Source organism: Bos javanicus, chromosome 1 (assembly GCF_032452875.1).
Source record: "Bos javanicus breed banteng chromosome 1, ARS-OSU_banteng_1.0, whole genome shotgun sequence".
Lineage (NCBI taxonomy): Eukaryota > Metazoa > Chordata > Mammalia > Artiodactyla > Bovidae > Bos > Bos javanicus.
In genome coordinates, this window is record NC_083868.1 from 66,033,623 (window position 1) to 66,045,840 (window position 12,218).

At 36.5% G+C, this 12,218-nt stretch overlaps 1 protein-coding gene across 8 annotated transcripts in view; it reads left to right on the forward strand.

Moving 5' to 3' along the window:
* Nucleotides 1-12,218, forward strand: part of STXBP5L (syntaxin binding protein 5L) — a 330,969-nt gene that overhangs the window by 177,626 nt on the left and 141,125 nt on the right. For all 8 annotated transcript variants that reach the window (XM_061401581.1, XM_061401487.1, XM_061401832.1 and 5 more), the window contains one exon: nt 8,063-8,217. In XM_061401581.1, coding sequence (XP_061257565.1) covers nt 8,063-8,217 — 155 coding nt within the window. The remainder of the gene's footprint in view (nt 1-8,062; nt 8,218-12,218) is intronic.

A 12,218-nucleotide genomic window follows, 5' to 3' on the forward strand; every position in this document is an offset into this window, starting at 1 on the left:
TGGTAAAGTGTCTGCCTGCAATGTGGGAGATCTGGGTTTGATCCCTGGGTCAGGAATATCCCCTGGGGAAGGAAATGGCAACCCACTCCAGTACTCTTGCCTGGAAAATCCCATGGGTGGAGGAGCCTGGTAGGCTGCATGGGGTCACAAAGAGTCAGACATAACTGAGTGACTTCACTTTCCTTCACCATGTGTGCTATAGCAGCTGGGCCTCTTAAAGGTCTGCACAGATAACAGATGTAAAGCATATGTTTTCTGTTTAATATCATCTTGGACTAGCCATTCACAAACTTGCTTAGGAATCATTGGTCCCTAGTCACAAATTTGCTTGCTACAACTCCAGTCACAGTGGCCTCAGCTTAATAATTTTATCCTTTTAAAAAAAGCAAATAATGATCTCTTTACCTCCTGTCACTAGCATTATCAGGTTATCTGTCATTAATAAAAATTACTCTCTGCTAGTTTTTTAATCCCTTCCTTTTGTGGCCACCTACAGATAGACTTCATGTGTGGTTAAATTCTCCAAGCTTTAGTATACCCATCTATTAAATGAGGATAATAGTAGTAGTTCTCTGATTGGTATATCTCAAGGATTAAATACAATAATGCATGTGGAGTTCTTCACAAAATACCTGGAATATCATAAATACTCAACAGATGTTACACATTTGTTATATTACACAATTTATCATTTAATCCTTTTGCCTTCATTGAGACAAAATCTCAATGCTTTTTATTGTATTATCTATTTTATAAATTATACTCTTGGTGTACAGTTCTGTGGATTTTTTTTTTAGCAAATGTATCAGTTCAGACAGTTCAGTCGCTCAGTTGTGTTCGACTCTGCGACCCCATGAATCGCAGCACGCCAGGCCTCCCTGTCCATCACCAACTCCTGGAGTTCACTCAGACTCATGTCCATCGAGTCAGTGATGCCATCCAGCCATCTCATCCTCTGTCGTCCCCTTCTCCTCTTGCCCCCAGTCCCTCCCAACATCAGAGTCTTTTCCAGTGAGTCAGCTCTTCGCATGAGGTGGCCAAAGTACTGGAGTTTCAGCTTTAGCATCATTCCTTCCAAAGAAATCCCAGGGCTGATCTCCTTTAGATTGGACTAGTTGGACCTCCTTGCAGTCCAAGGGACTCTCAAGAGTCTTCTCCAACACCACAGTTCAAAAGCATCAATTCTTCAGCCCTTGGCTTTCTTCACAAATGTATAGGTTCTTGAAATTGCCACCACATTAAGAATACAGAAAATTTCCACATGCACCAAATTATCTTTGCAGTCCCTTAACAATTACACTTTTCCCCACTCTTAACCTCTGGAAACCAGTGATCTGTACTTTGTCACTATAGTTTTGCCTTTTTGAGCTGTCATGTAAGTGTAGTTACATAATATATAACTTTTGATCCTAGCTTCTTTTCCTCAACATAATGATACAAAGACTCAAGGAAAGTAAATTAGAGCATTTTCCCATATTTAGTTTACAACTCAATTATTTGTGTGAAAATACTGACAAAACTCTAAATAAAAATTACTGAAGGCATTTTATATGTAAGTTTTGATGAAAACTTTTTATTTTTTTTATTTTTTAACTTTACAATATTGTATTGGTTTTGCCATATATCAAAATGAATCCACCACAGGTATACATGTGTTCCCCATCCTGAACCCTCCTCCCTCCCCATACCATCCCTCTGGGTTGTCCCAGTGCACGAGCCCCAAGCATCCAGTATCGTGCATCAAACCTGGACTGGCGACTCATTTCATGTATGATATTATACATGTTTCAATGCTATTCTCCCAAATCATCCCACCCTCTCCCTCTCCCTCTCCCACAGAGTCCATAAGACTGTTCTATACATCAGTGTCTCTTTTGCTGTCTTGTATACAGGGTTATTGTTACCATCTTTCTAAATTCCATATATATGCGTTAGTATACTGTATTGGTGTTTTTCTTTCTGGCTTACTTCACTCTGTATAATAGGCTCCAGTTTCATCCACCTCATTAGAACTGATTCAAATGTATTCTTTAATGGCTGAGTAATACTCCATTGTGTATATGTACCACAGCTTTCTTATCCATTCATCTGCTGATGGACATCTAGGTTGCTTCCATGTCCTGGCTATTATAAACAGTGCTGTGATGAACACTGGGGTACACGTGTCTCTTTCCCTTCTGGTTTCCTCAGTGTGTATGCCCAGCAGTGGGATTGCTGGATCATAAGGCAGTTCTATTTCCAGATTTTTAAGGAATCTCCACACTGTTCTCCATAGTGGCTGTACTAGTTTGCATTCCCACCAACAGTGTAAGAGGGTTCCCTTTTCTCCACACCCTCTCCAGCATTTATTGCTTGTAGACTTTTGGATCGCAGCCATTCTGACTGGCGTGAAATGGTACCTGATTGTGGTTTTGATTTGCATTTCTCTGATAATGAGTGATGTTGAGCATCTTTTCATGTGTTTGTTAGCCATCTGTATGTCTTCTTTGGAGAAATGTCTATTTAGTTCTTTGGCCCATTTTTTGATTGGGTGGTTTATTTTTCTGGAATTGAGCTGTAGGAGTTGCTTGTATATTTTTCAGATTAGTTGTCAGTTGCTTCATTTGCTATTATTTTCTCCCATTCTGAAGGCTGTCTTTTCACCTTGCTTATAGTTTCCTTTGTTGTGCAGAAGCTTTTAAATTTAATTAGGTCCCATTTGTTTATTTTTGCTTTTATTTCCAATATTCTGGGAGGTGGGTCATAGAGGATCCTGCTGTGATGTATGTTGGAGAGTGTTTTGCCTATGTTCTCCTCTAAGAGTTTTATAGTTTCTGGTCTTACGTTTAGATCTTTAATCCATTTGGAGTTTAGTTTTGTGTATGGTGTTAGAAAGTGTTCTAGTTTCATTCTTTTACAAGTGGTTGACCAATTTTCCCAGCACCACTTGTTAAAGAGATTGTCTTTAATCCATCGTATATTCTTGCCTCCTTTGTCAAAGATAAGGTGTCCATATGTGCGTGGATTTATCTCTGGGCTTTCTATTTTGTTCCATTGATCTATATTTCTGTCTTTGTGCCAGTACCATACTGTCTTGATGACTGTGGCTTTGTAGTAGAGCCTGAAGTCAGGCAGGTTGATTCCTCCAGTTCCATTCTTCTTTCTCAAGATAGCTTTGGCTATTCGAGGCTTTTTGTATTTCCATACAAATTGTGAAATTATTTGTTCTAGCTCTGTGAAGAATACTGTTGGTAGCTTGATAGGGATTGCATTGAATCTATAAATTGCTTTGGGTAGTATACTCATTTTCACTATATTGATTCTTCCAATCCATGAACATGGTATATTTCTCCATTAGTGTCCTCTTTGATTTCTTTCACCAGTGTTTTATAGTTTTCTATATATAGGTCTTTAGTTTCTTTAGGTAGATATATTCCTAAGTATTTTATTCTTTTTGTTGCAATGGTGAATGGAATTGTGTCCTTAATTTCTCTATTTTCTCATTATTAGTGTATAGGAATGCAAGGGATTTCTGTGTGTTGATTTTATATGCTGCAACTTTACTATATTCATTGATGAGTTCTAATAATTTTCTGGTGGAGTCTTTAGGGTTTTCTATATAGAGGATCATGTCATTTGCAAACAGTGAGAGTTTTACTTCTTCTTTTCCAATTTGGATTCCTTTTATTTCTTTTTCTGCTCTGATTGCTGTGGCCAAAACTTCCAAAACTATTTTGAATAGTAATGGTGAAACTGGGCACCCTTGTCTTGTTCCTGACTTTAGAGGAAAGGCTTTCAATTTTTCACCAGTGAGGATAATGTTTGCTGTGGGTTTGTCATATATGGTTTTTATTATGTTGAGATATGTTCCTTCTATTCCTGCTTTCTGGAAAGTTTTTATCATAAATGGATGTTGAATTTTGTCAAAGGCTTTCTCTGCATCTATTGAGATAATCATATGGTTTTTATTTTTCAACTTGTTAATGTGGTGTGTTACATTGATTGATTTGCGGATATTGAAGAATCTTTGTATCCCTGGGATAAAGTCCACTTGGTCATGGTGTATGATCTTTTTAATGTGTTGTTGGATTCTGATTGCTAGAATTTTGTTAAGGATTTTTGCATCTATGTTCATCAGTGATATTGGCCTATAGTTTTCTTTTTTTGTGGCATCTTTGTCAGGTTTTGGTATTAGGGTGATGGTGGCCTCATAGAATGAGTTTGGAAGTTTACCTTCCTCTGCAATTTTCTGGAAGAGTTTGAGTAGGATAGGTGTTATATCTTCTCTAAATTTTTGGTAGAATTCAGCTGTGAAGCCATCAAAAAGCCTGGGCTTTTGTTTGCTGGAATATTTCTGATTACAGTTTCAATTTCCGAGCTTGTGATAGGTCTGTTAAGATTTCCTATTTCTTCCTGGTCCAGTTTTGGAAAGTTGTACTTTTCTAAGAATTTGTCCATTTATTTCTTCCATGTTGTCCATTTTATTGGCATATAATTGCTGATAGTAGTCTCTTATGATCCTTTGTATTTCTGTGTTGTCTGTTGTGATCTCTCCATTTTCATTTCTAATTTTATTGATTTGATTTTTCTCCCTTTATTTCTTGATGAGTCTGGCTAATGGTTTGTCAATTTTATTTATCCTTTCAAAGAACCAGCTTTTGGCTTTGTTGATTTTTGCTATGGTCTCTTTTGTTTCTTTTGCATTTATTTCTGCCCTAATTTTTAAGATTTCTTTCCTTCAGCTATCCCTGGGGTTCTTTATTTCTTCCTTTTCTAGTTGCTTTAGGTGTAGAGTTAGGTTATTTATTTGACTTTTTTCTTGTTTCTTGAGGTATGCCTGTATTGCTATGAACTTTCCCCTTAGGACGGCTTTTACAGTGTCCCACAGGTTTTGCGTTGTTGTGTTTTCATTTTCATTCATTTCTATGCAATTTTTTCTTTTTTGATTTCTTCTGTGATTTGTTGGTTATTCAGCAGTGTGTTGTTCAGCCTCCATATGTTGGAATTTTTAATAGTTTTTCTCCTGTAATTGACATCTAATCTTACTGCATTGTGGTCAGAAAAGATGCTTGGAATGATTTCAATTTTTTTGAATTTACCAAGGCTAGATTTATGGCCCAGGATGTGATGTATCCTGGAAAAGATTCCGTGTGCGCTTGAGAAAAAGGTGAAATTCATTGTTTTGGGATGAAATGTCCTATAGATATCAATTAGGTCTAACTGGTCTATTGTATCGTTTAAAGTTTGTGTTTCCTTGTTAATTTTCTGTTTAGTTGATCTAGCCATAGGTGTGAGTGGGGTATTAAAGTCTCCCACTATTATTGTGTTATTGTTAATTTCTCCTTTCATATTTGTTAGCATATGTCTTACATATTGCGGTGCTCCTATGTTGGGTCATATATATTTATAATTGTTGTATCTTCTTCTTGGATTGATCCTTTGATAATTATGTAGTGACCGTCTTTGTCTCTTTTCACAGCCTTTGTTTTAAAGTCTATTTTATCTGATATGAGTATTGCTACTCCTGCTTTCTTTTGGTCTCTATTTGCATGGAAAATCTTTTTCCAGCCCTTCACTTTCAGTCTGTATGTGTCCCCTGTTTTGAGGTGGGTCTCTTGTAGACAACATATGCAGGGGTCTTGTTTTTGTGATGAAAACTATTTAAACAACTTTTTGGTTATTATATAGTCAGCATAAGATTAGCAAATGTCCCTTTGATAATGTGTAGTACTATATACAATACAATATGGAAAAGAACAGGGATTCTTATACAGTGAGTTCTAGAAACAAGTAGATTCTTCAGTTTAGCAGATGGATAGAAGTGAATTATTTAGTGAAGCATATATTCTCAAGGAATTTGGTACAATAAAAGTGTCTAGTTCCTTTAAAAATTTTTTGGAGAATATTTTCAGTCTGGTCTTATTGAAAAATGCTTCATAGCAACACACATTTTCTTTTATATACATATGCTGGAGATACAGATATTTAAGAAAAGAAAAATGAAAAGTTATGAAAATATTTAATAACTTTATGACAGCTATAATATTTTATGATCATCTTAGCTCCTGCCGGGGTCCAGCCCCGGTGGATCCAGGGAATTCGAAGCGGGGACGGCGTCGGCGAGGATCAGGAAACATCTGCTTAATTAAACTTTAATTAAGGATATAAAGAGTAATAGAATAAGGATAGCTCAGTGAGGAAATTCAGTGGAGAAAAGAGGCTGAATAATTCAGCCAGGAGGTGAGAGAAAGAATGACATGGGGAGACCAACTTTCGGTGAACAAGGCCCACACTTTATTTTCCAAAGTAGTTTTTATACCTTAAGTTATGCATAGAGGATAATGGGGAAGGGGGTAGAGTCATGCAGTAAGCCAGGCTTTCTTCCTGCAAACTTATCATATGCAAAAGTTTAGGTGATTTGCATCATCTTCTGGCCCGGAGGCCTGTTAACATTTTAAGACCCTTTCTTCAGAAAACTTATTGTCTCTAAAGGTGATAAGTCAAGCGCCACCCTCCAAAAGCATTAGATAAAGTTGCATTCCTATAGAGCAAAGGTGTGGTGGGCTACAACAAGAAAAAGAATTAATTCAAGGGTCCCAGGTTACAAACGTTAAAGCTACTATTTACACCAATTATAGTAATCAATACACTGCCAGGGACACAGCAGGTAAGGCATATGGAGACTTAGCAGCAAACATTGGCCCAACAAGTGAAAAACCCTTCACCAATACAATTTCTAATCAATCTTTTAACTGCTCAAAGGAATCTGTATTTAGACAGTTTAGAACATCTGGTGCCTCTCATAGTTGGGAGGCTCTGAGCAATCACATGTGGCCGGAAAAACCTATTCAGGCAGGCTAGAGGATTTCCAAAGGAGTTTGTAGGTTGAAACACTGTCACACCCAGGAATTATTAACTGGAGCTGTAAGCTAACTTTTTTCAGAGAGAGGTAGTGGGGGACAGCCCTCCTTAAAGTCTGAGGTGTAGGTGAAAGCACAAAGCAGAAAATAGGCAGACTCTGGTTTTGGGGGTAGATGCTCGAGAATTTCCAGGGAGACTCCTGAGGCTTGATCCTGCCTTTGCGTATGCCAAGCATCCTTCCTCATGACCTTTGCCATGGGCGGAGCTCGCTCCCCGAAGCTCCCCTCTATTATCTAACTGTCGGAGAAGGCAATGGCACCCCACTCCAGTACTCTTGCTTGGAGAATCCCATGGATGGAGGAGCCTGTTAGGTTGCAGTCCATGGGGTTGCTAAGAGTCGGACACGACTGAGCGACTTCACTTTCGCTTTTCACTTTCATGCATTGGAGAAGGAAATGGCAACCCACTCCGGTGTTCTTGCCTGGAGAATCCCGGGGACAGAAGAGCCTGTTGGGCTGCCGTCTATGGGGCCGCACAGAGTCGGACACGACTAAAGTGACTTAGCATAGCATTATCTAACTGTAACTTGCAGTTAACAGAAATGAAAAAGTTTGTTCCAAGTTAGTTTTACAAGCTAAATAAAATTGGCTTACCCTAGGTAAAAGTGAGAAGATCACATTTCTTTCTGGTGAATTGTTTTCCCCTTGCATGTAGTTTTCTCCATCTTCTTGTTATAACCCTTTTATACAGAAACACCATTAATATAGACTTTTCGTGTTGCCTTCCACTCTTCTGGGCTTGCCACTGTCACATTTCATTTTATATTGAAATTTGCTTCTATTTCTTAGTGATTTGGGACCCCACATGCCTACTGGTTAATATGATAAACTAATATTGTCTAACATTCTAATAGTAGTAATTTAGAGTTCGGGAGCCAACCATAAATGATGTTCTTTTGAGTCCGTGAGCACCTTTCCCCTGACCATCCTCACTGCCTTTTCCCCATCTCACCTCAACATCTTCAGACTGATTCATTCGTAATTTTAACAGTGAGAATCTACATCAAGTAAAAGGGAAAAAGAATAGTAAATTTGTTGGGTGAAATATTTTGGGGCAGAAAAGGCTTTTGCTCTGACAGTTATTGTCTGTAATCCCTACCAAGTCCTATCCTGTGACATTGTGTCATCCTAAAGAACTCTGTCTCATTTGTTTTCCTTTGTAGTGAACCATTCATAATATTTTCTGGTGGACTGTCCTATGACAAAGCTTGCAGAAGACCAAGTTTAACTATCATGCATGGAAAAGCAATTACAGTGCTTGAAATGGATCATCCTATTGTTGAATTTCTAACTTTATGTGAAACACCCTATCCAAATGGTAAGTAACTAAAATGAAGTGATGTTGAAAATAATTTTTGAAATGATAAGTTCCTAACAAAATTAAGCTTAAATATTTTTAGTTTTGGCAGCTGACATCTACTGTGATACAACACTGTGAGCTACAGGTGCTGGAGCAGGCTCTGCAACTGTACCTACTTGACAGACTGGAAGTAAGACAAATGTAGTGCAACAGTGCTGGAGTTTCAGGTTCTAATATCAGGTAAGTGCTTTAAACTTTGATAAGGATGGTGGAAGCTGAGCTGGGAGGGTCCGATCGGGGTCCGGGGTGAAATCACTTGGAGAAACTGAGGTCTCCTAATAGCCTCTCCTGGACCAGCTCCACCCATCCCATTCCTGTGCCAATCAAAGTTAAAGCACTTACCTGATATCAGTGATCTGTAACTCTGGCGGTGCTGCATCTGTTTCACATCTGACTTTGCTTCAGATGGAACTGCAGCACCTGTGATTACTCTGGGATTGCTGATGTGTGGTTAGTGATTTATTCCAATTTTGAGAAAAATTAGTCTTTGAGAGGAGAGGTGCTTAGGTATTTTTATCATCCCAAATATAAAGACTTTTTATAAACATAAAATCTAGTCTAAACTTACATGCAAACTGTATAATGGAATCTAATGATGAAAATATATCTTAATGAAATCTAAAAATTGAGATGGATGAAATGCAAAAGGGAAATATGAGTTTATGATTAAAAAAATATATATATATATATACACACACACATATATATTACTATATTTTCAGGAGGGAAAATATAGATGTAGAGGAAGAACATTGTACTTGGAGACAGAATATTTGAGTTTATGAATTATCTCTGTCACTTACTAGCCATGTGACCTTGGACAAATCACTTCATATTTATCATTTGTAGAAAAAAATATAATATTGACTCCACATGATTATTAGAAGGCCAGAGGGACTCGTCTTGTATAAAGAGTTTTATTATAAATGTATTAATTTGTTTTAAATTACTGAGTTTCATGTTTAAAACCTAGAATAAAGTGATATGAAATAAAAACCAATGTGGCACTTTATTCCGAGTTGCCAGTGGCAAATTACCTGTGTTGTTAATTAACCACAAATATTTATTGGATGCTTCTATGGCCTCAGTATAACAAGAACTTGGTGAGGAAATGGATGAAGTATGAAACCGATCTCTGATATCAAATTGCAGATAATCTGGCCACAAAAGGAAGATAATTATGACTTAAGCTTAAAACATATTACACCTTAATTAAGTGCAGAGTTATGAGTCAGAGTTTAAATAATGTGCTAATTTATAGTTTAGTCAGGTACTTGATGACTGAAATATTGCATGAAATATTCATGCAAAGCTTATAGAAAATGTAGGATCTAGGTAGGGCTTGAAGAATGACTTGGGCCTTGAAAATGATATTGAATAAAGGTTTTAGAAATTGTGAATTTGCTAGAGTGGGATCAATTCAGAGAAAAGATTGAAAGCCTTTTGTAGATATTTGGAAATAAGGAACTACAGAGGAATTTGGAGGAAATATCAAGTGAAAGAAAGCAATGTTTTAGTGTGTGGGTTTGAAGAGAGAGACTTCAAACTTTGGATTTGAAATCTAAAACTTTGGATTCCAACTGGGGAGGCTTTGTGATAGTATGCATTAAAATGATCAAGCTATGACATCTTGATCTGCTGCTTATAAGTGGAAAATGAAAACCCATTGAATTTGGTCAACAGTTGGATTAGGGAGTGATATGAGTCAAAGATAACATTTTAGGAATAGTGGTTTTATAAGCAGTAATAACAGTTCTTGGGAGTAGAAAAAGATAAATTTGAGTCAGTACAGTTGTTTAGAGCATAAAAAAGAGAGGGAGGAGGTCTTTATTATGATGATTCAAAAATAAATAGTATAGATGCTCTTTGAAGTTATGAGAATGAATGATAAATGAACAAAGAAAGAAAGAACAGAGGACCAAAAACTTAGGTTAGGCAAATGCCTTCTTCAATAAAGAAGGTGTGCATGCCAGCAATAGAAACTGAAAATATATGGTTTTCAAAGAACAAACACTATATGTATATATATATATATATATTTCTGCACATCAGTAGAGATGTTAGGACAATTTCTAGTAATGTTAAATTATAAATGTACTGTAACCAAGTCTAATTACTGCCAAACCATGTATATTACTTTGCTTTTCAGAGAAATGGTAATGAGGATGGAACTTTTTATGTATTAGGAGCTAGGAGAAATTTCACTGGACTCAGTAAAATATAAGTGTATTTTATTAACTATTTCTGATTAAAGCAATAGTACATGAAAATGCCAGAAAAGAACCCTACAGTATGCCACAGTATATAATGAAAACTTTCTCATTGCCCTTTCAGAGGCAACCACTGTTACTAAGTTTCTTATGTGTTCTCCCACAAATAATGTATGCATATGCTTATTTATGTATATATACATTATCTCTTTTGTAAGATGACAGCATACTCTGTTCTCACACTCTTCACTTAACAGTATATAGTATTTTAATTATGATTCCATATTAGCAAATATGGAACTATAATCTTCTGTATAGCCACATAGTGATACATGTTAAGGATATATTAAACAAAATATATTAACAATTTTTAATATTGCTGAATCATTTGTGACATCTGACAATTCAACCTGTTTCTCAAAGTACAGAAATGCCTAATCCTCTTACCTCACAGGGCTTTGCCCAGAGTAATTAACCAATAATACTCAGAATTTTTCAATTTCACATCTATATTTAATTGTATCTGGTCTTCTGCAAATGTCATAAATAATGCATTTCTCTTCAGAGAAGTAGTAATTATGATAAAACTTTTCAACTTTCTTGTTGGGAGCTAGGGTTAAAAGGCTGAGCCTGTTCAAAAGCAACCAATCTAATGAAGAAAGTAATACAGTTGGCATCTAGTGAGTACCTACTATAAGCCAGGCTTTGCATTAAACATCTTTGAAAGTGAAAGTGTTAGTCTCTCAGTTGTGTCTGACTCTCTGCAACCCCATGGCTGTAGCCCACTATGCCCCTCTGTCCGTGGAATTCTCCAGGCACGAGTACTAGAGTGGGTTGCCATTTCCTTCTCCAGGGGATCTTCCCGACCAGGAACCGAAACTGGTCTCCTGCATTGCAGGTAGATTCTTTACCATCTGAGCCACCACGGAAGCTCATTAAATATATAAAGATGCATATTAAATATCTTTATATACATCTAATCTTTATAAGTCTAAGGTAGTTATTATTTTGCCATTTCAATGTATAAAGAAATTGAAAATCAAAAAAGTTGACTAATTTGTCTCTGGTCAAACTGTTAAATAGACACAAATTGAAGCTAACACTGACTCAAGGGAAATCTTTTTATTCAGTGGTTACCACACATAGTACACCAAGTACTTTTACAAAGGTGAAATTTTTGCTACCAGTTTTTATTATTTGAAAATAAACCATAATCTACAACAGGTGTACTACTATAAAAATAATAATTTATTTATGACTTTTACTCATTCATACCAGTGTCTCACCTATTTTATTTTTGTAGCCATTGCTTCCCAACCAGTGAATTTCCTAGAGAGGGTTGAGAAGACAAAGAGGAAACTAGTAGTATTCTTTAAGCTGATAAACAAAACCCCAAGCCCCAAGAGTATTGAAATAATGTTGCAAACTTAAAAAATCTCTAAAGGTGAAGGGGGAAATGCCTCAGTTTGAAAAAAGTTTGAGTAGTAAATAATATAAGAACTGTATACTGTTGTATAAATTTTCACCCAAACAAAGGCAGACTCCTCAGTTTGTTTTTTTTTTGTGATTTTTTTTTTCCTAGTTTTTCTCTCATAGCCTGTGGCTTAAAAAATAAATACAAACAGGTTCTATAGCTTCTCAGGACTAGAAGGGCTATGAAGATCATATATTTTACTTTACTATTCAAGACTTGAGTCCTCTTGAATCCAGAATTCCTGCCAAGTGCTTGTTGAGTTTAGGAATAACTCT